At 41.4% G+C, this 21,001-nt stretch overlaps 1 protein-coding gene across 1 annotated transcript; it reads left to right on the top strand.

The window, feature by feature from the left end:
* Nucleotides 1–13,956: 13,956 nt before the first annotated feature.
* On the top strand, nt 13,957–15,168 carry LOC119853206 (trace amine-associated receptor 4-like). The gene has a single exon (XM_038395964.2). The coding sequence runs from the start codon at nt 14,122–14,124 to the stop codon at nt 15,166–15,168; it is 1,047 nt and encodes a 348-aa protein (XP_038251892.1). The 5' UTR covers nt 13,957–14,121.
* The last annotated feature ends 5,833 nt before the right edge of the window (nt 15,169–21,001 follow it).

Below are 21,001 nucleotides of genomic sequence, written 5' to 3'. Positions count from 1 at the left end.
ATGGCAACTACAGACTTTTTGCTTAGTTTCATGGTTATGCCCTACAGTATGATCAGGTCTATTGAGTCATGCTGGTATTTTGGAGACTTCTTCTGCAAACTCCATTCTTATTGTGATATAATGCTCTGTACCACCTCTATTTTCCATCTGTGTTTTATCTCTGTTGACCGTTACTATGCAGTATGTGAAAACACGTAGTTAGCTAGGTAGTTAGCAGTTATCCACCACTGCTCTATAGGTAAATTATAGAGTATATTCTATCCAGCTGTGTTCCAGTGATCGTTTTGACAACTTCACTACAATATTATTTCTGTCCAAGTATCAGTTTGACCCTCCAAGTGCAGTATTTAAGCATTAATTTGTTACCTAGTTGCCCATGTTTGAAAATAGATGCCATCCTTACTCCAACTGAGAGTAACTTTTTCTAGTTCTCAGCATGAATCAGGGTAACAGAACTAAGCCCAAAATCTTTTCTCTGGCTGAAAAATTTATCTACATACAAGCTATTAAAGCCAGTCTCATGCGCACCAATGAATGAGTAATTAAGTCTCTAGTGGAAAAGCGTTCTGAATGTTCATTGATTCAGTGTTCGGTTTGGGTTGTAGCTGCTGAGCAATCACCTCTGTCTCCATGCATTACCAAAGTAGCCAAGATCAGCTGAGAACCATATGAGTCCCAAAAAAGATGTGGGGGCTCGAAGGATGCCATGGGATGTTGTGAAAGGGCAAAATTATCTCAAAAGTTTATGCTCAAATAAATTTGTTCGTATCTAAAGTGTCACAAGTCCTCCTGTTCTTTTTGTGGATACAGACTAACATGGCTGCTACTCTGAAACCTAAAATTATCACTGGGTTCAAAAAAAGAACTAGATATGTTCCTGGGGGGATGTCCATCAATGGCTATTAGCCAGGATGGGCAAGGATGCATCCCGATGCTTCCTAGCCTCTGGTTCCTGTCGGCGGGACAAAGAAGATCTCTTGTGGTAATGGGCTAGCGCTAGTTCATATTTGTCAAATTAATTTTGTGCTGCTTATGAAATTAAGTACCTTCATCCAGAGACAACAATGATAAGATAAAGTTTAAAAACTGGGGATAAATAAAAAACTGAAAAATGTCTTATATTTAAGGCCATACTTAATTTGCCATAGAGAGTTGGTTGTAGCTCCCCAATCTGAAGTTGCCCATCTCCAATACAAGTTATTTCTGTACAGTGATATTAATGGATTGGACATAATGGATCACTGTCCCACCCCCCACTGCACCCTCCCTCTCCTTAGGCCAGGCACTGTGGGGTGGGGGCAGTCGATGCAGTAGGCAGTTGTGCTACCCCTGCCAGCTTTATGCCAATGCAAAATTTCCTTGTTGAAAAGGGAACTCTAGGCTGCCAACCTCCATAGGCTCTAAGGCCACTTTGTGCTGCTTCCACTTATGGAGGACAAAGCAGACTGGAGAATCTGGTCTTCTAGTCCTTGTTATTCAGGAACTCTACCATTTTGCCCTTCACGTGCCATGCCATACAGCATGTTAGCATCTTCTTTTTTCCCAGATTCAAAGTGACTTTTAAAAATAATTTCAGTGTTTAGTTTATATAGGGAGTGTGATTTGACAGATGCTTAAACAATGTTTTAAAAGACCCTGAACACTGAGCAGGACATCAGACAGAGCTGTTTTTGTCTGAGGGTTCCCATGTGAGATTCATGTTCTCTCAGCAGCAAAATAACAAAGGGAATGAGTGAGCTCTGGGGAGAGGATATAATGGGTGTCTCATTAACATGATCTTAAACACCCATAATTAGTGTGACTCTTCTTAGGAACTTTTTGACTAAAGCTGTTTCAGATAGAACTCTTTGTTAAATTTTGGCTCCCAAATAATGGATAGAATGTGTACACTCTTATTATACACTAAGGCCTTGAGTCCCAAGAATTGCCTGTAAAGGAAAGAGAATGCTGCATGACAATCTCTCTCCCATATCTTTTGTATTTCCTCTGCTGGTCAGATTTCTGCAGTGTTTGTCTAGCTGGTTGCATCCATAGCTTATGTGGAAGCTAACAGGCAATGCCAGTGCACTCATAGGTGCCAACTTCCTCTCTCCCACAGGGGGTGCTCGACCCCCCCTCCAATCCAAGCTCTCCCCCACTCCTCCCCTTCCCCCAAGCCCCCACCCTCACCCTTCCTCTTCCCATCCCTGCCCTGCCTCTTCCCCGCCTCTTTCTGCCCCCTATGCCAAGCACGCCCCATCCCCACTCCTCCTCCCCCCTCCCCATTGCTCCTGCATGCCGGTGAACAACTGATCGTGGTGGGCGGGAAGCACTAGGAGGGAGGTGGAGGAGTTGATCAGCAGGACCTCCAGCAAGCGGAGGGAGCAGGGGATGCTGGCTGCCGGTGGGTGCTAAGCGCTTGCTAATTTTTTTCCATTGTTGCTCCAGCCCTGGAGATCCATGGAGTCGGAGCCTATGAGTGGACGACTACCTCCTCCATGCCCTGCTTGCAGATTGTTTTTTCAAATAGTACTGTTTAAACATACACAACTAAATTATCAACAGATGGTGTATTGAAAGTGCGGGCAAAAAAAAGGCCCCTGGATGCAATCTACTCACAACCTCTCCCCCTCCCCCATTTGCTCAATTAAGTGGATATTTGCATACATAGATCAGGTGCTGGCATATCCATGGGCATGATATTGCAAAAACTGTGTAATGTTCGGTTAGGTATTGTGCAGGTGTGTGCACATTTTTGTTGGTGCAGCAGCTGAATCACTCTTTGAAAAACTGACACGTGTCATATTGACTGCATTAGAAATCAGATGCCTCTGTTTGCTCAAGCAAATAAAAAATATATATAAGACGTGTGTAGTCCAAGTCTCACCTTTTCCAGAACATAATGCACAGCTCCTCTTTTGTGAAAACCTTCTCTCACTGATTAGATGGTTTCTTGTCACATGGCCTATAATAAATGAAATGGGGTGGGGGGGGTAGGGGTAGGGGTAGCTCCCTTTGATGGTCACTCAGCCAGCCATAATGACAGGTTTCAGAGTAGCAGCCGTGTTAGTCTGTATTCGCAAAAAGAAAAGGAGTACTTGTGGCAGTCTCTAAGGTGCCACAAGTACTCCTTTTCTTTCAGCCAGCCAGTTAGCTGTAAAACCCCTTTTGGTAGCTGTTCTCTACTTGCTTTACCTGTAAAGGGTTAAAAAGGCCTGGAGGGTAAAGAAAAAAAAAGTGGGCACCTGACCAAAAGAGCCAATGGGAAGGCTAGAACTTTTTAAAATTGGGAAAGAAACTTTCCCTTTGTCTGTTGTTCTCTCTGGGCTGAAGAGATGGGCAGCAGGAATGCTGTATAAAGTTTGAATCAGATATGAAAATCATCAGATCATATCTAGAACTCCTTTTAACAACCCAAACATGTAAGTAAATTAGGAATGTTTTGGAAGATGCAATTAGGTTTATTTCTGTTTATTTTTTAAGGCTTGTGGACTCCTCTGTGCTAACCCCAGATGCTTTTGTTTGCTTGTAACCTTTAAACTAACCACCAAGAAAGCTATTTTGGGTGCTTAATTTTTGGAATTGCTCTTTTAAAATCTAGCAAAAGCCTAAGTTCCAGATGTATTTTCTTCCTTTTTGTTTTTAATAAAATTTACCTTTTTTAAGAACAGGATTGGATTTTTGGTGTCCTAAGTGGTTTGTGCATGTTGTTTGATTAGCTGGTAGCAACAGCTAATTTCCTTTGTTTTCTTTCTCAGCTCTTCCCTGGGGGGGGGTGTGAAAGGGCTTGAGGGTACCCCACAAGAAGGAATTCCCAAGTGCTCCTTCCTGGATCTAAGGGGGTTTTTTGCATTTGGGTGGTGGCAGCATTTACCAAGCCAAGGTCAGAGAAAAGCTGTAACCTTGGGAGTTTAATACAAGCCTGGAGTAGCAAGTTTTTTTTTTCTTTACCTGGGGGTCTTTTTAACTCTTTACAGGTAAAGCAAGTAGAGAACAGCTAAGAGAGATTTTACAGCTAACTGACTGGCTGGGGTCCATCAAAGGGAGCTACCCCCCCCCATACACAGACTTCATTTATCACATGGCCAGTAGGTGATGAGGAAGCAGAGAGAGAGACAGAAAACCCCAAATGTATAATGGTGAAATGGAGAACTGAAGTTGCTTTGGACAGTTAAGACCTATCTATAGTTTTTATATTTTCTACCTAAATACAATGGTGACGAACACTTTAGAAATATCATAGATAGATAACATGAGGGATCGCGAGCCTCAAAACCAGGACCATGGGTCCCCAGCCAGTACGCAGACTGTGGTCACAACCCACCAGCTTATCAAAGCAGCTGAGTAGAGGGCCAGCCAAGGTTTAGCTCACAAAAAATCCCACCTGAAATGCTCCTAAACTGGGGGAGATATCTTCTGACTGGCTGGGAAGCAATATTTAATCCAGAAAGAGGCACAGAAATTTGTATAAGCAGCTAAGGGATTTGCTTGCTGGCTGCTATTACAGACCCTGCCTGCCTACCTGCCTGACTCCTAAGCCCTTTCTTCCTGTCTGTTCCTGGTTCTTTTTCTCCTTATCCCTAAACCCCTTCAGCTCCTGGTTCCTGCTTTCCTGCTTCACTCCATGTCCCCACTCTTATGCCCTACCCGTGACAATGGCTTCAACCCCAGGCTTGACTCCTGACTTTGATGAACCACTGATACAAGTTCATAATAGGGCCCTCTTATCCTCCGGTCCAGTGGACATAGAAACGGTTCTTCTTGTGGTTGTTATCCAAGAGCACTGATAGATGCTATAGTTTGGTGCCATCCATTCCCCACACTTCCCTCTGATCCTGGGTATTTCTTGGCTGGCCCTCTACAATCCCCCTTATCAGCTGGTGTGAACTAAGCTGAATTTCAGCACTTAAGTTCTGTCAAAATACAGTGACTACAAAGATGTCTTTTAGAAAAAAATCCACAGACTATGGACTGCACAGGGACTATGATTGCCCAGTCAAACTACAACTGGGGAAAACATTCCACTCAGCATATATTTGCCATGTCTGAACCTAGGTGCACTAGACACCTACCTTCAGGAGAACCTAGCAAGGGTTTTATTCGTAAGTCCAGTTTGCTTTCCAAGGCATCACTCCTCTTTATTAAAAAGAAGGATGGAAGCCTTGGACTGTATGTGGACTATTGGGCCATAAAGCAGGTCACCATGAAAAACCAATACCTGTTACCGAACACTTTCCGAACGCATTATGATCACTTTGAATATCTCATGATGCTCTTTCGTTTGACAAACACACCCGTGACATTCCAGGGTTTTATTAATGATGTACTCCAGGACATTATGGACCAATATATGGTAGCATACCTGGATAACATACTTATTTTTCCAGACAGTACCAAATAACACAACCTGGATGTCTGTTCAGTCCTGAAGAGGCTACATCAACATGGCCTCTAGGCTAAGTTAAAAAAATGCGTCTTTAATCAGTCTGTCATAGAATCCTAGGGTTCATCGAGTCTCCTACTAGTATCGCGATGGACTCACATAAGATAAAGACATTCTCTAGTGGGGAGTACTGTGGAATGATCATGAACTACAATGTTTCATGGGGTTGATGAACTTTTATCAGCAGTTCATCCCGAAATTCTTGGAGTGGATCACCCCTCTCACTGCCCTGCTCCACAAAAACACCAGGTTCCTATGATCTCCCAAGGCCCATCAGGTCTTGAGCAATTAATACTCACATGTATCACTGTTCTCATATTGGTCCACCCCAACACCATGCAAGTCATCATTGAAGCAGATGTTTCCAACTTGATGATCAAAGCAGTGTTATCCCAAAAGGCAGAGTCCTCAACAATTGCTACCTCCATAAGCCTTCTATTCCAAAAACTCACACATGTAGAGCAAAATTATGAAATTTTGGACAAAAATCTCCTGGCAATTAAAAAGGCCTTCAAAAAGTGGTGCCACCTTCTAAAAGGGACCCATCCAGGTATATACCAATCATTAGAACTTTGAATATCTGCCAAGACCACAACCCGTGACAATTGTAGTAGCCATTATTCCTTTTGTGCTTTGGTTTTGTAATCTCCCATCATTCCCATCTCCCATCATCAAGAAAGCAGGGCTGGCACATTCTCCCAGAAGGGCAAATATTACACTGGCCTAATGACTTGAATCTTAAAACCTCCTGCATCCTCAAGCCTCATAACGTAATGGGTGCATCTCCCTGCCAAGATCTGGTCATCCTATATGATCAGCTTTGGACAATGGCATCCTTTCTGACGAGCAGGAAGCCACAAGTAAGGAACCCCAGAATGTCCAAGATGGGGTAACCTATGTATACGGACATATATATGTTCCCCTTCCAGGCCTCCAAAACCTGCAACCTTACAAATATATTATGACTCCCACCAGGCAGTTTGGCTGCTTTAAAGCTCAGCTTCTAGTCTCTCATGCCAACTGGTGGCCTCATATTTAGGTCTCGTTGCAGACCTATGTGGCCTCTTGCAATGTATGTGCTGACTCCAGTGTGCCACATAATAAACACTTCAGACTTTTGCAATCCCTCAGGATATTTTTGATGCTTCATAAACCTGCACCAGAATGACTAGTCCTTGCTTCTAGCTCAGGCAGAATTTGAATACAATGGTTTGCATACAAAGTTTGCATACAAAGCAGAACATCTATGGGGCAAAGCCCTTTTATTTCAAACTATGGGTTCTCCCCTTAGTTCTATCCAGAGCTACCCATACCTTCCCACAACCCTGCAGCTCTAGACTAGATACAACAGACATGTCAAACCCAAGAAAACCTAAAAGTTCATTTGGAGGATGCCAAGAACAGCTACAAACTGTGTGTGGATCATCAATGACAGGAGGGGTCCACACTTTTAGTAAGCCAGGAGGTATGATACTTGAAAAACGTACAGAAGAACAGGCTGTTTCATAAATTTGGTTATCAATCCCTTGGCTGCTATTGAATTTCCTGGCAAATTAACCCAGTTACCTTTGAACACAAATTACTTCATTGTTTCCAAATACACCCAGTTTTCCATGTATTACTCCTGAAGCCCCACATTCCCTCACCACTCCCAAACACCATCCCACCCTCCGCTGGTGTGTTTTTAAGACCACGGTGAGTATGTTGTCCATGAGATCTTCAATGCCAGAATCAGGCAAAGTAGATGCTGGTATCTTTTAGACTGGGAAGGCTACAATCCTGAAGAGTGCTCCTGACAACAGGCACAAATATCCAGGCTCCTGACCTGGTAAAAGCTTTCCTCAAAAAACACCAGGGAAAACCCAGACCACTGCCCACATATGTGAAGATGAGGGAGTGATGTAAAAGATTGCAAGCTTTGAACCCCAGTGCTCAGACCATGGCCATCACCCAGCTCCTCACCTGAACCAGTGGAGAAGTCCAGCCAAGCTGTAGCTCAGAAAAGCCTTGTCCACAAAGCTCATGATTGGGGGAGTCATCCAGCCCCACTAATTGGCTGGGACACACTACTTAAGCCATAAATAGGCCCAGGAAGTTGTCTGAGAAACTGGGTGAATCCATGGATGGCTGCTACTATGAACTCTGTATACTTGCCTGGTTCCTAAGCCCTGCTGTCCAACCTGGTTCTTGCCCTCCTTATCCCACTTCTGCATCTGTTCCTGGTTTCTCCTTTCCTGCCTTGCTCCACATCCCTGCTTCTACATCTTACTCTGTCTTCGACCCCTGGCTTGACTCCTCACTCTGACTCCAGATCATTTTCAATCAGCCCTACTTTGATATGATCCAGATTCCATCTCTGGATCTGACCTTTGGGTTGGCATCTGACTCTGATCAAGGTTCCAGGCTCCTGATTCTAACTATTAGAACTAACTGTCCATGCCGTAGTCCCTACAGATAAGTAGATAGACAGGATTATTATTCTGATGTAGATACATTCACACTTGGAATTGGAAAGAGACCTTGAATTCATTTTATATTAAAACCTAGAAGAATATGAAGATTGTGAAGATGACAAAACAAAAAAGACAGATAGATACTATATTAGTAATCTGATGAGCTATCCAATGCCCATAAAAACCTTTGATATTCTAACTATAATATCTCTCTATCTATCTTTCTAGCTACATTTTTTTGATGAACACACACAAAAATGTCCAGAGTTTGGATTGACATTGTAGCAATCTTTTTGTCTGGAAGTTTGTAAAGTTATGTAAAATTCACCATTTTTTCACTATACATTTCTTATACAGGACAGAAGTTTTCATAATGTTGCTAAAACACAACTGGAACACTTCAAAAGCCATTGAAAAAATTGTAAGGCCTTGGCCTTGTAGTTTTTATTAAGAAAGTTTTGGGGAAGGTTTTTTTCCATTCATGGTAGAGGACCTGGTATCACTTCTGGAGTTCTGCCATGGAATGTGTGTACCAGTTGAGAAAGACAAGAACTGGCTCCAACTTCAGTGTAATTGCCTCTTAAAGATCCATATAAAAGGTGTGCCTTCCACCTTTGCCATGGCAATCTCTCTGCAGCATCTCCTCACTTCCTTTCCCACATTTGTTTGCTCTGGCACAGTGCACTTGGAAAACACTTTGGAGGATCAGAGGGAATGAGAGGCAAGGGAACATCAAGGGAGTGGGAGATGGGTTCTGGTGAAGAAAGACCATATGCAATTGAAGGCGTGTTAGTGAGGGGACCAAAAGTAGGGAGGAAGAGTGGCAAAGATCTTATTTAGGGAGCACATAAAGAACCTAGAGCTGCAGGTCAAGGAAGCAGATAGTGTGAGGAGAGTTCTGCCCTCAGAATCTGCTCTGATCACTAGGCCAGTTTCCCCCACCACAACTCTCCCTTGGTGATAAATTAATCCACTACAGAAATAGTCTTATTCATACACAATCCCTATACACAAAAATAACTGTTCATAACCTTCTATGTGTGCTGAACGCATCAGCTTATTTCTTCCATGAGCCATGTTGTGCCTGATAGTCTGACAACATTGTTCGGAAATCATGACTCCTGCTCAGCCCGTCCCAGCAGTAACTGATGCTGTCTGGAGATCCAACGATTTTTGTTCAGACAAATGCACTATTCATTAACCTTCCTTATTCTGACATATTATAGCTGAATGATGTAGTAACTCACTGATCCCTGTAGATTTATACAATGCCTGCTTATGGCAAGGATATATCATTTTCACCTGTAAAAATCTGTGTATAGTTTGTATGATTCTCTCACAGTATGAAGTGTTCTGGATTGGTGTTTTATATACTCTTCTTGAGTCCACAGATAAATGCAAGGAAAAATTGGCTGCACATATCAGCCTTTCTGCTACATATCAGGATAGAAGAAAATGAAAGAACTCCCAAGCAATCTAAATGCCTGAGGAATGAATCCTTGGCTGAAAATATCACAAAAACAAGTTTTCTTTTGAGATATGTGTTACTTACTGTTCTGAGTTCTAATTCAGCAGAAGAACTTAAGTGTTTATTTAACTCAGTAGAACCTAACCATGTGTTCAAAGTGAGGTACATTCTTTAGTGCTTTGCTCAGTAGGGATGGTCTCCTGAAGTGAGGCCTGGGATAGAGCTAGGGATAAAGTGAGAACAGTTTGCCTTGTGGTATTTCACTACTTGTATGTCTAGTTGTGGCTTGAATTTAGATGTGCAGAGACACATGTTGAGAATGATCATTCAAGACTCTTCATAATTTTTAGGGGGTTGAAATGGTCAAAGACTGAGGTGTGGAAGTGGAAAAAGGAGAACAAGACACTTATAATTTCTAGCATATCTTGCCCATCCCTAAATGGAACTGACCATCTTTGGATTCCCTTTCTCTTATGAGGCATTCCCCTATATTAGAGGTCATTTAAGTAGTTCCTTTTTTCATTTATCTCAATTGAGACTTAATTATTATAATTTAACATCTACATTGCAATAGAACATAGAGACCTCAGACAGGTTAGGGTCCCATCAGCACTAGAAAATAAGGGTTTTCCCCTATGGAAAATATCAAGGAAAATGAAAAATCATTAATTTTGGTTGGAAAATGTTTGTGGGTTTTTTGCTGCTCTAATGCCTCCTGGGCTCTCTAGTTCAAGTGCCTCAGGCCCCATTCTCCTCTATAGGCTGCGCTCCCTGGTTGGACTATAACTTCTGTGATGTGTGTACCACAGTCTCCTCTCTGGCTGAGAGGCGGTTATATAGCATGAGAGTTCCATGGTGATGGTGCATTATGGGAGATGAAGTCTGGCTATGGAAATTGGAATGGAGTGTGGAGAGAGGAGAAATGGAGTGTCAGGCACTGGCAGCATTTCAGAACTGAAATATTTTGGATTTGGGATGAAATATTTTGTCTTGTGGCCATTAACTTTTTGGATGAGAAATTGAAAATTTCCACTGAAAACAGGCATTTATTGAAAAAAATATGTCTTTAGCCAAAACCCATTTTTCTAATAAAAAACAGTTTTGACAGATCATTTTCAAACAGCTCTACTTAGCAGAGTAAATGACAGCCCCTGTCCCATAAAGCTTATAAGTTATAATTTAAAAGACCTTCTATGGCTTTATATTTAACATATTTAAGTAGAGGCAAAGTTCATCCTCCCAGTTCCAAAAGGGCTGTGAACCAAATCAAATAATCTCCTCACTGGGTTGTTTATGCACAATTTTTTTCAGTTGCAGCAGCAGAATGAAGAGTTACAGAGTAAATCTGCCAAAGGAAAGAAACGATAGGAGACTTGTGAACTCACCAGAGACAGCTAAAGGTCTTCTTTGTTGTATATATACTAGCAGCAATCCAGTTAATCTGATAAGAACAGAGGGAACATTTCAAATGCATTTTCATTTAAAATTGCCACAAAGGAGTCTTACAGAGAAAAAAGCAAACAAACTAGCTTTGTGAGTTAACAAGAAAAAAATTTATGCACATTTTACACAGAAGCTCCCAAACTGTTCATTGATTTGGATCAGAAGATTTTCTAACTGAAATCAAAGACTAGAAACAAAAGCAAAAATCACAGCCAAAAATGTTTTCAGTGAAGAGATGAATTATAGAGAGGGATCAGGTAAAACATCTTTTACTCCCATGTAATGATGTAACCAACTGCATTTTGTAAAGTACTAGAAGAACTGCAATTTATTTGATTTTCCAATCTCAATAATGTAATGACTGTAAAGACAAAAAGTTTTCTCGTGATTCATTTAGAGTAAACGTTTGTCTCTGTATCATAAGAATAACTTGATCCACAATGTAGAATAAAGAAGTCAATTGAATCTTAAAATGTGTGGCAAGATCACTGAGCAACTGTCTAGAGATGATCAGTTGGATCATTTTCAGTAATTTATGCTATTCCAATGACATATAAAAACATCTGTAAATGGTATTAGTGAGCTGATAATTATCAATGTGAAGACCACAGGACTGGCTAGAAATTTTGTTTTTCCTGAGATTGCAGTCTCTGAGAGTTTACTTTTACAAAATCTGTTGCTGAGCAAATGCTGTGCAATTTCTTATGCATGTTAATGTCATATATCCTTTCAAAGTACTAAAGCAAGATAATATACTAAGATCCTTTCCTGAAAACACTCTTATTCACAGGTGGCTAGACCTATTGATTTCAGTAGTCTTGTTCATTGGAGTAAAGTTATATAGATGCTTAAATGCTTGTAGGAATAAACTTTATTGGACATAAGGTCTAATATTAATTTAATCAAAGTCATTTTTAAAACTCTCAATGACTTTAATGGGGTAAGGATTTGGCTTACGATAGATACGATACTTTCTATATCTTTAATGTAAAAAGGAGAAAGGAAAAAGATCACAAAATGTTAAGCATACAAACATTTTGGGGCATTCATACTATAGTGTTATTTATATAAGATACAGAGTATAATGAAGCTACATTTTGGTATCAGCCTGGCATATCTATTGTAAACCTGCAATATGTTTATAATGGCAAATGTTCGTATTCTTATCATGCAGTGGAGTTTCCAATAGATTTTAGAAAAGTATGCCAGAAAGCTTTCATATACTCCTTGGTTCAGAAATAGCTTAATGAACCTGACAAACTGGGAGAAATAAAAGAAAACCAGGAATAGGTGAGGGACAAATAAAGGTATGATTAACACAGGAGAAGGTATATGGACCTATAGAACTGAAAGGAGGAAGAAATGAGACTTGCAGATGGGGCAGTTTGTTTGATTAAAATCTGTATTCTATTGAAGAATGAGACCCTGATGTGTACATAATCTAAGCATCTAATTAAATTTGGAGACCTTGTAGCATGAGAAACCCCCAACAACTTGAGTCTTGTGGTTTATGATGTAGCCAGGAACTCTTGTTGGCATTACTGGGGGAATACAATTCCTTATTTTACTACTGTGAAATAATGTTGATTAAACTCCAAAACTCTAAGAACATATAGATAACGTGTACATTTTTATATATATATATATATGCCTGTGCACACACTATCAGACATAGTCGCCACCTTCAAACTCCATCACTTTAATTCTGTTACAGTAGAACCTCACAGTTACAAACACCAGAGTTACAAATTACTCAGTCAATCACACACTTCATTTGGAACTAGAAGTACATAATCAGGCAGCAGAGACCAAAAAAAAAAAGCAAATATTGTACAGTACAGTATTGTGTTACACATAAACTATTAAAAACTAAAAGGAAAGATTTAAAAAAAGGATTTGACAAGGAAAGGAAACTGTTTCTGTGCTTCAGAGTAGCAGCCATGTTAGTCTGTATTCGCAAAAAGAAAAGGTGCCACAAGTACTCCTTTTCTTTTTGCGAATACACGCTAATATGGCTGCTACTCTGAAACCTGTCATTATGCAAGGCACTGAATTTAGCCGTATAGAGTGGAAATCTATCAACTTCATTAGTCTCTAAGGTGCCACAAGTACTCCTTTTCTTGTTTCTGTGCTTGTTTCATTTAAATAAAGATGGTTAAAAGAAGCATTTTTCTTCTGCATAGTAAAGTTTCAAAGCTGTATTAAGTCAATGTTCAGCTGTAAACTTTTGAAAGAACAAGCATAATGTTTTGTTCAGCATTATGAACATTTCAGAGTTACGAACAACCTCCGTTCCCGAGGTGTTCGTTAACTCTGAGATTCTACTGTATACACCAAGAATTGTGTAGCAGTTTGCTTGCATAAGGAGTAGCATGCAGATAAGAGTGTGCAGATTGTAATGTGACAAATATGTTTTTTTCTTCTTATACATGGATATTTGTAATAGTAAATACTGGTTTAAATAAAAAAGTCTTAAATAAAAACTATCTATAATAAAGGATTAATAAATTTCACTAAAAAACCTGTTTCTCAAATCTTTCAATGCTTTGAGGCACAGATTGTTCAGCACGCCCGAATGACTCTTTAGCACTATGCTATTATATTTCTCTTAATCCTAGACAACTATGTGTTGAGGGTAAGCACCTAAGTGGATTAATATTACAAACGGAAACTTGTCTGCTGGTATATACTCAGTGACCCATCCAAAAGATTGCTAAAATGAGGAGGCTATCACTGAGTTTGTGTCACTCTTTTACCTTGAGGTCTGGCAAGCTTCATGTTAAAATCTTTACATCATCAACCAATTTGGGTTTTCTGATGCTGTCATATCTCTCCTGGAAGTATGGTCAGTACCTTCAGGAATAAAGATCTATGAGGTGATGAGAGCTGTGCAAATCAGGTGAGTGTCATGTGTCTGAGGCTTTCATTTTCCAAACCCCTTATCAAGATGCTTATAGTGTTGAATATAAACTCCATAGCAAAAATATCCAGTATTACTTAGAGGTTCTGAGCACCTTACGATTCAAAAGTATTTAGGAAATGGTTCAGCCCCTTTTTTTTTTGTTAGCATAGGGCCATGTTCCACTATCTCTTATACTGGTATAAGTCTGGAGTAACACCTCTGAAGTAAATGGGAATTATTCTGAATTGACATGAATGCAATAGAGAGCAGAATCAGGCCCATTATTTTTAATTTTAGATGCTAATAAACTAATCTGAAACACAGGTCTGCAGATGTTGCTACTGTTCATGTCACTTTGTTTATTTTTTCTTTTTCCCCAGGACTGGCTGTATTGTAATACTTTTGAAAAAGTTACTGTCGTTGATCCCAAATCATGAATTCATCCAACCTCTGGAGTCCACAGAATGTGCAGTATTGCTTTGACTTTGTTAACAATTCATGTCCTAGAAATGTAAGGTCTACAATCAGTCTTTGGGCTATGTACAGCTTCATGGTGGGAGCAATAATGCTCACAATGGGTGGAAATATGTTTGTGATCATTTCCATTGCTCATTTCAAACAGCTTCACTCTCCAACCAACTTCCTGATCTGCTCCATGGCAACTACAGACTTTTTGCTTAGTTTCATGGTTATGCCCTATAGTATGATCAGGTCTATTGAGTCATGCTGGTATTTTGGAGACCTCTTCTGCAAACTCCATACTTGTTGTGATATAATGCTCTGTACCACCTCTATTTTCCATCTGAGTTTTATCTCTGTTGACCGTTACTATGCGGTATGTGACCCACTGCATTATGTTACCAAAATAACTGTCTCTGTGATAGTATTGTTTTTACTAATTAGCTGGTCTGTCCCATTTTTATTGGCTTTTGGCCTAGTTTTCTCACAGTTGAATATTGAGGGCATTGAAGTATATGTTGCTTCAATTGACTGCAGTGGTTTCTGTGCACTCATATTTAACAAGCTTTGGGGAATGATAGTTTCACTTATAGCCTTCTTTTTCCCAGGCACAGTGATGGTGGGGATTTATGTCCACATAGGTACAGTGGCAAGAAAACATGCAAGACAAATTGCTAAAATCCCCAGTGCAATAATATGTGTCTCTGCAACAGCAAACAAACTCTCTACAAAAAAAGAAGAGAACAAAGCAACTAAAACTTTAAGTATAGTCATGGGGATGTTTGGTTTTTGTTGGCTGCCTTTCTTTATTCTTACGATAGCTGATCCTTTTATTAGCTTCTCATCACCTGAAGACTTGTACAATGCCTTCCTCTGGCTGGGATACTTCAATTCTACTTGTAATCCAATCATTTATGGTTTATTTTATTCTTGGTTTCGCAAAGCATTTAAAATGATTGTGACAGGTACAATCTTCAGACCAGATTCCTCTACTCTTACTTTGTTTCCCATGAATACTTAGGGCTTTTATGAATGGATTAGCATTAATAGATGCCTATGCTGTTTCTGGAGATCTTTTAGAACAGTTCACATAGTTCCATATATCTTGACAACATTTACAAGAATCTGCACATGCTTTTGAAGAAACTCTTTTGTAGCATGTCTCTGTAGGTATTGTTTAAGGATTAGCATGCTATTTTAGCTGTCTGTCTAGATAGTAGGAAGTGAGAGAACAGTCTGGCAAATTATACAGTACATTCTATCCAGCTATGTTCCTGTATACACAGTGATCATTTTGACAACTACACTACAATGTAATTTCTGTCCAATTCCAGTATTTAAGCATTAATTTGTTATCTGGTTGCCCATGTTAAAAAATGGAATCCCCAGCATTGTAGGCCTGCTAACTCCTCCCTTACTCCAATTGAAAGTATCTTTCTCTAATTCTCAGCATGTTTAAGGGTAACAGAACTAAGCCCAAAATGTTTTCTCTGGCTGAATAACTGATGTTTATATACATGCAAGCTATGCAAGCCAGTCTCATACACACCAGTCAATAAGTAAATAAGTCTCTAGCGGAAAAGTGTTCTGAATGTTCATTGATTCAGTGTTCGGTTTGGGTTGTATCTGCTGAGAAATCACCTCTGTCTCCATGCATTAGCAAAGTAGCCAAGATCAGCTGAAAACCTTAGCAGTCCCAACGAATATGTGGGAGCTCAGAGGATGCCAGGGGATGTTGTGAAAGGCCAAAAGTATGACTGGATTCAAAAAAAGAACTATATATATTCCTAGGGGTATAGGTCCATCAATGGCTGTTAGCCCGGATGGGCAGGGATGCAACACTATGCTCTGAGGGTCCCTAGACTCTGTTTGCCACAAGATGGGAGTGGACAACAGGGGATGGATCGCTTGATGATTACCTGTTCTGTTCATTCCCTCTGAAGCACCTGAAATTGGCCACTGTTGTCAGACCAGATACTGGACTAGGTGGACCTTTGGTCTGACCCAGTATGGCTGCTTTTATGAAGTGGTGCATTTTTGAAAGCGGGCAGATGGTGGTGCCTAGGTTTGTTCTCTTTTACAGTCCAATGCAAACTCCACCTCTTTATGCTGGCTTCTGTCGGCAAGACAAAGAAAATCTTTTGTGGTGAAAGGCTAGCGCTAGTTGATATTTGCCATACTAATTTTGTATTGCTTATAAAACTATGTACCTTCATCCAGCGACAACAATGATAAAATGAAGTTTAAACACTGGGAATAAATTAAAAAATGTTAAAATGTCTTATATTTAATGCCCTACTTAATTTGTAATAGTGCAGAAATTACAGATCCCGCAATATTAGACTTCCCCTGCAATTTTGTCCGACACCAGGAGTCCCGGGCTGCTAACAGCTGGGGCTCTCCCTGTCAGCTCCCAGTGGCTGGTGGCTGAGTCTTCCTCTTTCTGCTCCAGGCATCGCGGGGCTCCTGGAAAAGCCCCTCTCCAGAACATCCCTTTCTTTCCCCTGCTGCCTCCTAACATGCCCCCTGACCCTAGAGAGACGAGAAGGAGTGAAGTGAGCCTGGTTATACTGTTCTTTGTATACTTTACTCCTGAGGGAATTCTGCACCAAAAACTTAAAAATTCTGCACACAATATTTTAAAATTCTGCAAAATTCTACAAATTTTATTTTTCATTAAATAATGTGTAGACTCCAGCATGGCAGTGGGGAGCACATGCCACTGGCTACACGGAAGTGGAAGATAACCCTTCAGCTCCACCCAGGACATAGACTCAACGGTGAGGCTATAACCTGACCCTTAAATAGTGCAAGGGCTGGGCCTGCCACAGAAACACCCCCCCGTGCCCTGTACCTCTGTGCTAGGCACACCAGGTGTAGGCAGACAGGCAAGATCCAAGTGTGCAGGGGCTTAGTGTAGGGGGATCAAGGTGTGGGGTAATCTGGGTGTGGGCAGCTCAGTGGGGGAGTCCAGGTACCGGGGGATCTGGATGCACAGGGGCTCATGGTGGGAAGTCTGAGTGCAGGGGCAGTGGGACTCTGCCGGGGGTCCCAGGTGAAGGGGGTTGGGCAGATGGGGGAGCAGCTCCCAGTACAGTGATCCCTCCCCTGGTGGCTGAGGAGCAATGGGGCAGGAAGCAGGGTAGGGGGGTTTGGAGACAGGTCAGTTTTCTGGAGGTGGGTTTGACTTGGGCCTGGCTGCTCTTTACAGGGGAAGTACACTCCTCCCTGATCCTCAGCCCAGCTGGGACTAGCCCTAACCCTAACCCTAACCCTAACCCTAACCCTAACCCTAGCTCAGTGCAGGATAGCAGCCACTGGCTGTGGCTGGGAAGGGCCAGGTGTGAGAGGGGTGGGGCTCAGCAGAGGGCTTGGTTGTGGGGATTTTGGGTGTGGGAGGGGGAGACAGCAGTGGGGGTCTGGATGCTTGATGGTTTGGTAGACGGTGGGGTGGAGCACAGTGATTTGCCACACCACCAACTGCTCCAGGTGCCCAAAACCATGTGTCCATGCTTTGGGGAGGGGCACATGACCGCTTTTGTGGCTTCCGTTTGCTTCCCCATCAGAAAGTCATTTTTCTGTGGGGAAGCAAAGAAATTTGCAGGGGACAGGAATTCTGTATGTGTGCAGTGGTGGAGAATTCCCCAAGGGGTAATACTTACATATAAAGGCCTTGATTAGAGATTGCAGCTGCAGAGAATTGACTGTAGCTCCCCGATCTGAAGTTGCCCAGATCCAATGCAAGTTAATTCTCCACCAAGATATTAAGCCAGTGAAGGACCGGACATAATGTAGCACTGTCCCATCCCACATTGCACCCTTCCTCTCCTTATGCTGAGCACTGTGGGATGGGGTCACTTGATGCAGGAGGCAGCTGTGCTATCTCTGCCATGGTTATACCAATGCAAAATTTCCTTGTTTAAAGGAAACTCTAGGCTACCAACCACAATAGGCTTTAAGGCCACTTTGTGCTGCTTACACTTATGGAGGAAAAAACAGACTGGAGAATCTAATCTTTCAGTCCTTGTTATTCAGGAACTCTACCATTTTGCCCTTCATGTGCCATGAGGGGGCTTCTTTTTCCCAGTTTAAAAGTGACTTTTTAAAATAATTTCAGTGTTTAGTTTTGCTATGAAGTGTGATTTCACAGGTGCTTAAAGAATGTTTTTTAAAAACTTGAACACTGAGCAGGACATCAGACAGAGCTCAGGGAATAAACCTATAGAAGCTGTTTTTGTTTGAGGGTTCCCATGTGAGATTCATGTTCAGTCAGCAGCAAAATGCAGCAGAACAGCAAAGGGAATGAGTGAGCTCTGGGGAAAGGCTATAATGGGTGTCTCATTAACAGTCTTTTTGCAGAGTTTTCATGATCTTAAACACCCATAATTAGTGTGACTCTTCTTAAGAACTTTTTGACTAAAGCTGTTTCAGATAGAACTCTTTGTTAAATTTTGGCTCCCAAATAATGGATAGAATGTGTACATTCCTATTATACACTAAGGCCAAGAAATGCCTGAAAAAGAAAGCGAATGCTTCATGACAATCTCTCTCCCATATCTTTTGTATTTCCTCTACTGGTCAGATTTCTGCAGTGTTCATCTAGCTGGTTGCATCCACAGCTAACAGGCAATGCCAGTGCACTGCTAGCTCCTCCTCTCCCTGCTTGAAGATTGTTTTTTAAAATAGCACTGTTTAAACATACACAACTAAATTATCGACAGAGGGTGTATTGAAAGTGCTGGCAAAAATGCCTGTGGATGCAATGCACTCATAACCTCTCCCTGCGTACACCATTTGCTCAATTAAGTGGATATTTGCATACATCAGGTGACAGCATATCCATGGGCATGATATTGCAAAAATTGTGTAATGTTCGGTTAGGTATTGTGCAGGTGTGTGCAGTTTTTTGAAGGTGCAGCAAATGAGTCACTTTTTGAAAAACTGACACAAAATGTGCAATATTGACCGCACTGGAAATCAGTTGCCTCTGTTTACTCAAGCAAATAAAAGAAATATATATATATAAGAAATGTGTAATCCAAGGCTCGCCTTTTCCAGAACATACTGCGCACCTCCTCTTTTGTGAAAACCTTCTCTCACTGATTAGATGGTTTCTTGTCACATGGACAGTAGGTGATGACAGGTTTCAGAGTAGCAGCCATGTTAGTCTGTATTCGCAAAAAAGAAAAGGAGGACTTGTGACACCTTAGAGACTAACAAATTTATTTGAGCATAAGCTTTCGTGAGCTACAGCTCACTTAAGAAAGAAAAGGGCGGGGGAAGAAAGAAAAACCCAAATGTATAATGATGAAATGGACAATTGAAGTTGCTCTGGACAGTTAACACCTATCTATAGTTTTGATATTTGCTACCTAAATACAATGGTGATGAACACTTCAGAGCTATCATAGATAGATAATGTGAGGGATTGTGAGCCTCAAAACCAGGCCCAAGGGGTCCCCACCAGTACCCAGAATGTAGTCATCACCCACCAGTTTACCAAAGCAGTTGAGAAGAGGGCCAGCCAAGCTCTAGCTCACAAAGCCCCACCCACAATGCTCCTAAACTGGGGGAATCATCTAGCCCCTTTGTTTGGCTGGGAAGCAATACTTAAACTAGAAAGAGGCACAGGAAGCTGTCTGAGAAACTAGGTGATTCCCTGGCTGGCTCCTATTATGCACACTGCCTACTTGCCTGACTCCTAAACCCTGCCTTCCTGCCTGATTCTGAAGCCCCACATTCCCGCACAACTTCCAGCCACTACCCTGGTAGATTGGGAAGGCTACTGTCCTGAAGAGTGCTCTTGGGAACAGGCGAGAATGTCCAGGCTCTTCACCTGGTAAATGCTTTCCACAAAAAACACTATGGAAAATCCAGACCACTCCCCACATATTTGAATGGGGCAGGAGTGATGTAAGAGTTTTCAGACCTCAAACCCTGGTGCTCAGACCATGGCCACCACCCAGCAGCTCATCTGAACCAGTAGCGGAGGAGACATCCGGCAAAGCTCTGGCTCACAAAAGCCTTATCCACAAAGCTCATGATTGGGAGAGTCATCCAGCCCCATGGATTGACTACGTAAACCATAAATAGGCCCAGGAAGCTGTCTGAGAAACTAGGTGAATCCCTGGATGGCTGCTATTGGACTCTGTATACTTGCCTGGTTCCTAAGCCCTGCCGTCCACCCTGTTTTTGGTTCTTGTCCTTCTTATCCCATCCCCCCATCTGTGCCTGGTTCTTGCTTTCCATCCCTGCTTCTACATCTTACCCAAACACTGACTCTGGCTTCAATCCCTGGCTTGACTCCTCACTTTGACTCCAGTTCTGACCTTTGATTTGACTTCTGACTCCATCTCTGGATCTGACCTTTGGGTTGGCATTGGACTCTGATCAAGGTTCCAGACACCTGACTAACCATTAGACATAACTGCCCATGCCATGGTCCCTACTGATAGATATATAGTTAGATAGACAGGAATTGGAAAGAGACCTTGAATTAATTTTATATTAAAACGTAGAAGAATATGAGGATAGTGAAGATGACAAAACAACAAAGACAGATAGGTACTATATTAGTAATCTGATGAGCTATTCAATGCCCATAAACACCTTTGATATTCTAAACATAATCTCTATCTCCATCTCTTTTTTTCTCTTTGTCGCTCTCTGTATATATGTCCAGTGTTTGGAATTGACATGGCAGCAACCTTTTTCTCTGGCAGTTTGTAAAGTTATGCAAAATTCATCATTTTTTCACTATGAATTTTTTATATAGGGCAGAAATTTTCATTATATTGCAAAAACACAACTGGAAAACTTCAAATGCCAGTGGAAAAATTGTCCAAAGCCTTGCC

This window comes from Dermochelys coriacea, chromosome 3 (genome assembly GCF_009764565.3).
Source record: "Dermochelys coriacea isolate rDerCor1 chromosome 3, rDerCor1.pri.v4, whole genome shotgun sequence".
NCBI classification, from domain to species: domain Eukaryota; kingdom Metazoa; phylum Chordata; order Testudines; family Dermochelyidae; genus Dermochelys; species Dermochelys coriacea.
Note: the sequence above shows the minus strand (reverse complement) of the source record. Positions and strands in the feature narration are given on the sequence as shown.

Excerpts from the sequence above, each read along its gene's own strand:
- LOC119853206 (XM_038395964.2), top strand. The coding sequence starts at position 14,122 with ATGAATTCATCCAACCTCTGGAGTCCACAGAATGTGCAGTATTGCTTT.